The 10,931-nt window shown below is 45.3% G+C and overlaps 1 protein-coding gene across 1 annotated transcript in view; it reads right to left on the bottom strand.

Annotated features, from left to right (window-relative positions):
* TMEM201 (transmembrane protein 201) overlaps positions 1-10,931 on the bottom strand; it is a 33,571-nt gene that overhangs the window by 17,356 nt on the left and 5,284 nt on the right. Inside the window, exons 2-5 of the mRNA XM_026073983.1 lie at positions 4,410-4,530; positions 3,581-3,775; positions 1,405-1,581; positions 388-779 (exon numbers count right to left, since the gene is read on the bottom strand). Of these exons, the coding sequence (XP_025929768.1) occupies positions 388-779; positions 1,405-1,581; positions 3,581-3,775; positions 4,410-4,530 (885 nt within the window). The remainder of the gene's footprint in view (positions 1-387; positions 780-1,404; positions 1,582-3,580; positions 3,776-4,409; positions 4,531-10,931) is intronic.

Here is a 10,931-nt window from a genome sequence, read left to right on the forward strand (position 1 = left end):
TGAAGATGGGGTGGTTTCTGTGGACACAGACTGAAGCAGGTTTTATACTATCTCTTGCTAAGGTTATACCATCTGCAGCTTTTCCCACTGCTGCGTTAAGGACCCAAGTGGCTTAGTTCCACTGTCCACTAGATTACTGAGTTGTAGGGGGAGCTTTTCATTCCCAGTAATTCAAGCTTAGATTGAATGAAACATGGCAGAGTCGGAACAAGCTCTGCTGTCTCCATCCAGCTGGCTATCAACCCAAACAGTAACAAGGAAAACCGCTGCTCAGTACTACATTCCCCATTCTGGGGCTGCCCCTGGGCTCACTGAGGCAAGACAGGGCCAAAGACTCCCCACCATAAACCAGTTAAGTGGAACAGAAGGAAACAAGAGCACACCCACCTGATCCGCCCAGCCAAGACCATAGCCAACAGGCAGGTGAACAGCCCAAGGACAGCAACTGCCAACTGATGATTCTTCCCGTAAGTCCACGCTACACTCAGGTTCTGCACCATCTGTTCTGGGAGCAGGTGGAGCAGCTCTTGCCACCCTGTCACTGTCAGGGAAGTGTCATTTCCTGAGTCTGCTTGTGAGCTCGTGCCAGTCCTGTTCCGAATAGATGCCAGACCAGAGGAAACGGGAGCAGGGACTGCAGCACTGAGTGAGAAGGGGTTGCCTGACCCATACAAGGCCATCAGGACCAGGAATGCACAGCTGAGGAAGGCCAAGAATCGCAGAAATATCACCTGAGCTGGGATGGTTATGGAAGTGGAAGAGGAGGATGAACACAAGTTCTGCAAAGAGAATAGAGAAACATCTTGTTAGAAGCTGAATAAACTGTGGTACGGTCTTGGAATGGTGCTTTATGAAACATTTTTAGACTGTATCATTTACTAGACAGCTTTGTACAAGTCCTTGTTAGTATCTATACTGGACTGACACCACATGAGTTGTAGAGGAGCAAAGAGCAACAGCAGAGCTGTGACCAGAAGCCAAGGTCAGGCAGGGCAGTGAAGCAAGGAGAAGGCATGAATTATCTCCTTATTATATTTACTCCCTCTTTTTTGTACTCTGTAGCTTCCTGCACTCTCCTCATGAACCAGCTTCCTATCTCCCCTTCTCTGCCTGTCCCACCATTCTTCTTCCACTCTGCTCTTGTCCTTACAGTAGAGTTACTTTCTGGAAATTGCACTAAATGACACCAGCAAGAGGAAAACTTCAAGCTATCCCGAGAAGCAACCATGGCAACTACTCTTATGTTTTCCTCAACTTCTGCAGTGCACCCAAACTCCCAGAGTTAGAGAACCCCATGACAGCTGCCAACAGCAACACCTCCCTTTCCTAGCACCAAATTTGGGTACAGGGGCACCTAGCTCACTGTGCTTCTCCCTGCATCCCCTCACCTCTCCCCCAGCATACCTGAGCATAGGTCTTGTCAGTCTCACGACGTTTGAAATGGTGGCTGAGCAGCAGTGCCCGGAGCTGCCGATTCTGATGCTTTATGTAATACTCCACAGCAGCCTGGCACGGACGGCACAGCTTGTAGGTCTGCTCCAAATGGTGCTTATACACCTCAATCTCCTCATCATACTTGCCCTGGTGAAAGAGGAGGAAAAGCAGGTGAGAACTGCAGGTCCATCACCAGTTATCATGCTGCTGACATGCAATGAGTCATGCTCCCAGTTTCCAAAGACTCACAGGCCCCTGACGCCAGGCCTGAACAGTGACTAAGCTGGAGGCCAGCCAACCAACCAACTTCCCATACAGCTGACCCAGCCTCCATGTCCCAGAAGAGACAAATAAAGCCCCTGGAGATCCCTGTAGGAGGCTGTTGTGGCTCTTTCAAGGATGCTGAACTCTTGTGGCCCAATTTTGCTGTCATTGCCCAGATCTCATGAACTCAACACTGTGAGGAGACAAAAAAACCCCCAGCCAAAACAAAAAAACCCACCACCTAGATTTGCCTTTCCACTCCTCAACATGAGGGGCCTCAAAAGATCTGTTGCCTCTCCACACCACTCTGTTAGAAAGAGGACAGTCAAGCTCCTTCCAAAACTCAGCTCCAGTCTCAAAGGCTGTCGCTGACCTGAATGCACAGCTGAGATGAGCTCCATAAATCATTGTTAACATTAACTCAAAACAGCCAGCGAGGAGGGCAGAAAGTACTTTTATCACTGTCACTACAGTGGATGCATGGCTTATCACAGAGGCTCTGAGGGCTCTTCCAGCACCGTCTCCATTCCCAGCCTGTGCCAAGCTGAAAGAGCTGCCTCCCTGTAGCTTCCCTCCTGTTTTGCTGAAGAGGAGCTTGACAAGGCAAGGTCACCGCAAGTGCACATCTCCCCACTTCAAGTTTTAAACGGTTTCCACAAGCACCCTTCTTGGCTCACCCCTACTACTGTGGAGGTGGGATGGCAGGGTAACAGATGGGAGAAGTTTTTGCAGTTGCTGCTATGGTCAAGACTTCCCAATCCACCAGTCAAAAATGCCAGCTCCAGCCATGAAAGTGTTCTCAAGGCTCTGTTCTCCAAAGCCACTAGGAAGTACAGGTTATGGAGCTGACTATAGCATTCAGATACTCCCCACACACACTGGTAAGTGACTGGGTGAGAAAACAATCAGAGCTCCAGTTATGTTAACTAAATTTCTTGGGAACTCTCCTTTTTTCCACACCCCATCCCTGTGCTTTCCTCACATCTCACAGCTTGGACCTTCAGAGGAGGCTGTGTGTGAGGCTGGAGCTGGGGACAGCATAGAGAACAGAGAGCTCCCCTGCTCCCCCTCCTGCTGCGGCTGGGAAAGGGTTTTCCAGGTACATGGATAGACAAACACAAACATTAAACCTCCTGCACAGCCTCTGAACTAGCAGAGGAGGGAGTGCAAAGGAAAAGCAACAGGTCAGTGTGTATTTATCTCTGTGCCAATCACACGCAGCTTCTTCTAGAAGACAGAAAGCAGAAAGATGCATTGCAGCTGTCCGAGGGCTTGCCGCAGCACCGTTGCAGGGGCTCCATCTGCCGACACTGAGAGAGAATGACACAGCAGAGCCTGGCAGCAGCAGGCTCACCCCTCACTGGACAGGCCAGCCGTGCAGAGGTCGCCGCTTTCACCAGCACGTGGCCCTCGCCATGTTGGATAACACGGTCCCACGTTTCTTAGCTGGCACAGACACTGCAGACTTTCAGAAGTGAAACGGTTCACCGAACACCTACAAAGAGGCCAAAGGCTGCTGTTGCTTTAGCAAGCAGACAGGACTGGCAAGAGGCAGGGACTCAAAACAAAGCTGAAAAAAGGGAAGAGCCAGAAGATGTTCTCGTTAAGCATGATCAAATTTAAAACTGTTTCCTGGGAGACATCCTGATTAAACGTGTTACAATGACACAAAGCAGACTGGATTAGGCAACCCAGAGGATGAATACATCCCACTAAAATGCAGCCTTATAACTCTTTAAGGCTTGACCATAGCTGAAAGCTAAGGACCACAGCACTAAATGCTTCGCATGAAACTGCGGGAAGCCATGAACTGTGAAGGAGAGATCCCATCATCCTCTCCTCCACGCACATTACGTCATGAGAAGGCCAAAACAACACTTACCTCCTCCCTTGGTGAGAATGATGCCAGCTGCTTGATCTTTGTGGTTTGATGGTTGTTGCATTTCTTGCAAAGCAAAATTTGGCTGCTCACCCACTGTTGGGGTTTGGTAGGATCACAGAAAGTTGGAGCACCCGACACAACATGGTTAAGGTGTTCCAKGTACTGAGCAGGGATGGGCTTGTTGTAGTCTCCATTCTAACAAAAAGCAGAAGAGGGGGAGGAAAGAGTGAGCATGAATTCATGAAATCAAAGCTAGATCTTCCCTGGCTCTGCAGAGATTCCCCAGGCTCTGCTGGGGCTCCACACTGCATGCCTTCACCTCCACAACAAAAGAATAAGTGAAAAAAGACAAAACACTTCAAAACACTTCCCCTCCATCCACCCTTATGTAAACCAAGTGGTTTTCTTGTTGGTTTTCGGTTTAAGACAGACTTTGTCTATTTAATACCCTAAATACAGTAATTCAGCTGTTTCCAAATACAAAACCAGGGAAAAAGAATGGCTCCACATAATAAAAAAAGATTCTTATGAGATACTGGTGAAAACGTCAAGGCCCTCTTTGTCCTTTGAAGCAAGGTAGGACAAATTTGTCAGTATCATTCTGTGTCAGCACATCCCTGTGCATGTGGAATCTTGCTCAAATTTGAGCAAGCAATCAGCTGCTGAGTTCACAAGTACTCAGCACAGAGCTGCCAGCTGTCAAATTGCTGAATGTTCATTTGCACTGGCCCTGTACCATCTTAAATTAGGAGCAGGATTTTGCCACAAGTGCTGCTGCACAGACCATGCACCTTCCCAGCCACCCTTCAAGCAACACTTGCCACAGTACCTCTTGGAAGCCGTTGTACTGCTCACAGTTGGGGCAATCCCAGCAGTTGCGATTCCCATATGGCACTACCGTGTCCTGATTACAGAACCAGCAGTTCACCGTCACATGCGTGGGCTTCTTCCTGTTAGGAAAAGAAACACGTTAGACATCAACACTGAATCTACCTGATCTAAAGGAAAGCAATGGCTTTCAAACAGGGAAGTGCAAGACAGCCTGGAATAACAATCAGCCTTCCCATTCAGTATCTTTAACAGCATGACTCACAGGAATCATTTTAGGAGTGAGAAGGAAGATTATTAAAGTAGAAATAAATTTTTGCCCAATGCTAATATCTCTTTGTGCTAGTACCTGGACATGCCAGAACTTTAGTTAAACAACCTCATGAATAATTCATTTCACTAGTTTTCAGAGCAAATCAACTCCATAATCACTAGTGTTAATGTAGGTGAAAGGCGCAACAGAGTAGCAGCTTATGATACAGGATTCTGGCACCCATTCCTGATTGCCACAGTTTCCATGGGAAATGGAAGTTATATTCCGCAAGAACTGCATATGACGATATTCAGAAACCTAGGAAATGAGCTCATGGGCACAATGCTGCCTGTCCTGTTTGTTACAGAATTTGTCAAGGACAAGGGCATATCAAATTAGCCCAGGGTTTGGGCACTGTAAGATGATGTTTCTTCACACAACTCTAGATAAATAAGAAGGAATTGAGGAATCAGCACACCTTCCCTAATTTTTATGCAAGAGAACTGAAGCGACAAAGACTCATGCCTTGAATTCATGAGCCCCTTGTTTTTTAAAATAATCCCATTAAAACAGCAACCACTGCAAGAGAAACACTTGTGATATGGCTCCATTTGAACCAGCTGCGATGGACATTTTACCAAAGGATTTGGTAACCTGGCCTTTAGGCCCTGACTGCTAAGGAAGGTTTGCATTTGTCTTAAACCTAGGAGCAATACCTGAAAGGACGTTTCCTGAGAGGTCAAGCAACACAGCCAGGCTGGCCCAGTAGATAAACAGGACCCCAGACACTGATGTGTGTCTGGGGAAGCAGAGCTGCTTGACAAACGTCACATGCACCTAAAGCAGCAGTGAAATCAGCTGAGCAGCTAGGCTCATTGAGGGCCTGGAAAGCAAATAACAGACCTTAAGCACACACAAGCTGGGAGCAACTTCTCTGCTTCCTGTTCTAGGAAACGTTCTCTGCTACTACAATATTCTGTAAGGAAACATCTTCTGAATGCTACAGAAACATCCTCCGGCACTCTGCAACCAAACAGGCAGGTGGTTCTACCCTTAGCTAAGTGCACATCTTTCTCAGCCACCACCTTTGCAGCTGGAAGCCTACAATTAAGATTCTTCCCCACTCCCATTTCCACAGACCACCTCTCAAAAGATCACTTCCTAAAATATCTAACCCTCAAGGGGTGCTTGGGCCTCCTGTTTAAGTGCCAATGACAAGGATAGGCTTAAAATGAAGCACCAAACAGGAGCCTAGAAAGCCAGAGTACACACAAGGTTCTCTGCCAGATGCTGAAGGGAAATGGCTAAAGCTACTGGGGTGACAGATTCCCTTCTCTAAATAGATATACACACCCACACTCCTCCAAAGATGAATATTCTCTGCTCAACTCTTTGGTTCATTGCCAGGGAAGCTCAAAGCAGTAGCTGATCTGAGTTAAAAATACCACCATTAAAGTAGACCAGCAAAAAAAAGAAAAAAGTCCAAACCAGAGAAGAATCTAAGCAGCTAGTCCAAGCTACCCATGAGCTACCGTTGCCTAAGAGCCGAGCAGACCATGTGTCAACACAGCAATATGAAGGAAGGACTGTAACATCTATTCGTGCTTGTTTCATCTCACTATCAAGGGTTCAAAAGCAATGAAAATATAACGCATAGGCATTAGCATGCTAACCACCAGGATACAAATCCTCCTGGCATCTTGAGCATATAATTTGATAGGAAGAACAATCTCAATTCCATTCTCTGATGTATGTTATTGCACAATAACATGCCCAGTTGTCCCTGAACTAATACGGGTACTGCAGCAAGTGCTACAGTCCTACCTTCACGCTGCTGTGGAGCTGTCCTCTAGCATCTATGAAAATGAGACAAGCTACACCTGAGCCTGCGTCTACCTTCTCGTCCATGACAACACTGCAGACAGAAGCACTAATTTCAAGGATGACACAGAACTGGAAAGTGCAGGTCAGAAAAGCAGCAAAGCAGGCATGCTGTGAAACAAAAAAAGAACCAATACCAAACCTATCTGAGAACTTGCTAATATCAGAGATTGAATTGCTAGTATGCTCGAGACCTTTCCATCTCTTCCAAATAGCATTCCACTTCTCATTCTTGTGGTTAAGGAAGAGCTACTAAGGGTTAAACAGCAGCCCTTCATTCTGACAATGTATGTAAAAGGAATCTTTAACTCCTGGATTATTTAGGATAAAAACCAATAATCCTCCCTTTTGTAAGCCTATAATCTGTTGCCATAGAAATAGGTGCAAAAATCAGAAGTTCCTAATCTGCCGGATGAAAAAGGCAAGAAGAAAAGAAGGTCATTTGTGGCAAGAATATGTAGGTAAAGAACTAATATTCTAGTAACCGGGTAGGAGTTAAAAAACAAAACAAAAACAAATCCTAATTTGGAGAGACTCTCAAATACTGGACTCCAAGGACTGAGACTTTGGAACTATACATACCTTGACTGAATTCAAGCAGTGGTTAAACATTATAAGGTAGGAAATACATTGTTTCTAGAGTCAGAAATTCTGTTATGAAGAGATTGACAATGCTAAATTTTGGGCAATAATTTCCCAGTCACATTAAAAATGCTCCTCCTATTGCTAATCTAACTATCCTTCAAGTCAGCTGATGTAACAAACACAGAAAAAACTCCCGGACTGATTTTAATGTTATCATGAATTCTATTTTATCTAAATAAAGTTTGGAAAAAAAAAACCCACTGGAGTTTCCGCCTTCATAGCAAAATCTATATAAGCATCTACCATGTGCTCAATCCCTTACAAAAACACTAGGTGGATGATCTGTAAGGACTTTATAATCTTAACACTGCATTAACTTGAATTAGCTACACTGGAGAAAGAGCCACTCTGCAAAATAAAACCTGAGCAGCAAGCAGAGACTGAATTACTGCACAGAGGGATCCTGTTAGCAGCTGACTAGCTGCGCTAACACAAAATGTAGCCTGCACACCCCATCAAGCTGGAAGAACTGCCAGCCTTGGATTAATGGTTTTGCAGGCAGAAGGGCTTCACTTTAAGACAACACTGGGGGCCATACCTGGAGTAAACCTGATTATGAGATCAACACCTAGAAGTCCGATCCTGCTCAGACAATATGCTAAGATGTATGTTTGTGAGAAACAGACTCCTTTATTTGTGCTAACAAGTTTTCTGTTCCRTATACAGTGCTTGCAAAATCAGACTGCAGCCACAGACTAGTTTCTCTCTCATGTAACGTAAGAAGGCAAGCTTTACAGAAAAAGCTGCTTTTGGGACTCCCCAAAACTCTCCACCATTCCTCATTGATACATATATTTAAGGTCACGCTTACGCCCATACTTTAAATGGACTGCCAGAACAACAACAGAATTACAAGAGAATACAATTTAATGATCAGTACAGGCCAAATGAGTTACCTTAAAAAAAGAGGTTTTGGAAATATTTTTATTTACATCTATGCTTTTTTTTTTCCCTGCCACTGCTACGTCAAGAAGACGACGATGTGAGGTTTTTCACATTCTTAAAGGAGCCCACAGGGGAATACGCAGTTCTTAGCTGGGTTACCCTCATCTTCTGCCAAGGATTAAAATAAGCAGCAACTCTCCATCAAAAGTATTTAAAGCAAAACACTTAATTCTGGCACAACTGGATTACAAAGCAATTGCACAAACAGCTATGCCAGCAAATCTGAAGAAAAAACAGCTGGGAAGAGGAGCTCTTTGCACAGATCAGTTGTGATCTGAACATCCAGTGGCAGTTTGACATAACCAGGCTGCCAAAGCTCCTAGGCACAGACCGAGTCCATGGCACGGTCACGCAGTCCAACGTGACTGGGTTACACCAGTTCAATGAACCTGACACTGTGTTCAGCTCACAGTTAGAGAAGCTCAGCTCTTGGGTGGCAACTCACTAAGCTGCTGCAAATCCATGCTGTACTGGTGTCCCATCACCTGTCAACAGAGGGGTCTGCCAGTGCAGAACCAATGCTAGACCCCACTTTTCAGCATGGGAAGAAAGCAGCCCAGCTGTCCAGATTCCAGCAGGCAAACGCTATCACAGACACGCTTGCCTTAACCAGCTCTAGTGCTATCCACCTCAAATGTCATCATCTGTGAAACTGCAGCTTTGGGGGCAAGGGAGGCAGCAACTTCTCATACTCTGGAGTACATCGAACTTGACCAGGCATCAGGAGAGGACCCTCCAGAAGGGGTTTCCAGTATCTGTGACAGGCTGCTCACCTAAATGAAGGACCTAGCAGCATGGCAATTCCCCAAATTCCTACAAACCCCTTTTAGAATGGGCCATGGCTTATCCTGACTCTGCTTGTAGAGGACGACAATGACTATTATGAGTGGCCTTTGCCACCACTGACCCAAAGATCCCAAGCAAGAGATCCTCATGSGGTATTTTACATTAGTATTGGCAATAAGTCAGTAGCTAAAAATCAGGAGGGGCACAAAAGGCAAAGAGAAAGTGGCTTTAATTGCTGGTCTGAACTCGGCAACGAGACTTCCAGCAACATGCAACAAACACAACAGATCAAGAGCAAGACCACAAACATTTTAAGATTTTCCTTTCTTGCCCAAACTCATAAGGTTTAAGGAGCTCTGGGTGTATATCAAATGTTTTTTCCTCCCTGGTACAAAGAGCACAGTCTTGTATGCTGGCATGGTTAAAGTAGTATAATTTCATATGTTGACAGTTATTGCAGGACTACTTTCCACTAGGTTGTTATTCTGATATATTATATTTCCTTTTCTACAGGGCCTGTAGCTATTATGATAAAGGCACCTTGCTAGATATATAAGCACATTTGCTCTGAAAACGGAGCAGAGCAGGGCTATATCACAACATTAATACCAAATAAAACGGCAGTATCAAGTCTGCATTTGCATCTGTCCCTTATAAACCCATGCCCCGTGATGACTTCGAAAGATTCCCTTACTAAGGCAAAGTAAGAAATTAGGTAATATCAGAACAGTATTGAACAGCACAAATACGTAACCCCAAACAACTATCAAGGTCACCTCCTGGAAATATTTGCAATTCACCAGCATTTTTCAAGGACTTRGGAAGAAATTCTTTCCATTCCACAGAGACCTTTTATTTGATGAACTTAAGCAAAACAAGCCAAATCGCTTGCCTCAAAAGGCAACAGGGTCACAGAAATGCTGCCTGCTTCACTGAGGATTGCTTTGGGCCCCTAGTATTTCTTAACTACTCAAAACATGCAATTGAAATGCCAAGTATTATATACGGGCTAATATACCACTGACCTATTTATACAGTTCTATAAACTGCAAGTATTTTAGAGCAAACTTGAAGTACTTCATTGCAGATGCCGTGCTTCTATTTCAAAGCATAAACTGTAAGTGAACCTCATCACAACCAGCCCTTGGGGCCTCCTTTTACTCCGGTAGAAGCACTTTACAGAAGAGCAGACTGCTCAAGTCTGCTTTGCTACACAGTCTAAAAATGCCTCTTATGCCACATATGCTTTTATATATTCATTTCAAGGTATGTTAGATTGAAGTCTTTCAAATAAAGTTCTTCTCCTTTCATGAAACCTATATCCTGACTTTTCTCTAGGCACTTTCTAAACCTTGTTTTTTAACCAATCTGTGCAAGTTTGTTCTGAAATCATAAATGTTCCAATTAATTAAGAACCAAATGACCAAGAATTTTTGTCACTAAATAGCAACTTTGACGTTTGCAGCATTAACTTCTATTTGATCTTCCCAAATTTTAGCAATGCCCCAGCGTATTATTAAAATTATTTCTGTGGTACCCTTGTGCTGCTCTCCCTGCGATCACGTTTTCCTGAGGACAGGAAACATTTCACTGCCAAATCACCCAACACAAAAYGAAGCAAAACATGCTCTTTGCTCCCTCCGCCTCAAACAACGCTGCCAGAAAGACATTAGAGAACTGCACGCAGCAAAATCCCGAGACTCCAACGGCCCCTGGAGTACTGCTAGCAACAATGTCAGCCAGYAGCCCGCACACAGGAGGAAGGAAGATGTTTTGGGTTTTTTTTAAGCCCGGCTCCCGCAGCAGGCGCGTCCCTGATGCTCGGTTCTGGAACACAAAGACACGAAGCGATTTAAGGGGGTAGGGAGAAAATCGCCCGGCTGTTTCCTGACGGAGGGCTGCGTGCGCGGGTGCCGGCGGCCTTTCTGCCGCCGTCGAGAGTTCCGGGCTGCCGTTTGCTAAAAAGGCGCCTGGCGCTGCCCCCGCCGGCGGGACCTGGCTCGCACCCGCGGC

Source organism: Apteryx rowi, unplaced genomic scaffold (assembly GCF_003343035.1).
Source record: "Apteryx rowi isolate R43461 unplaced genomic scaffold, aptRow1 scaffold_38, whole genome shotgun sequence".
Lineage (NCBI taxonomy): Eukaryota > Metazoa > Chordata > Aves > Apterygiformes > Apterygidae > Apteryx > Apteryx rowi.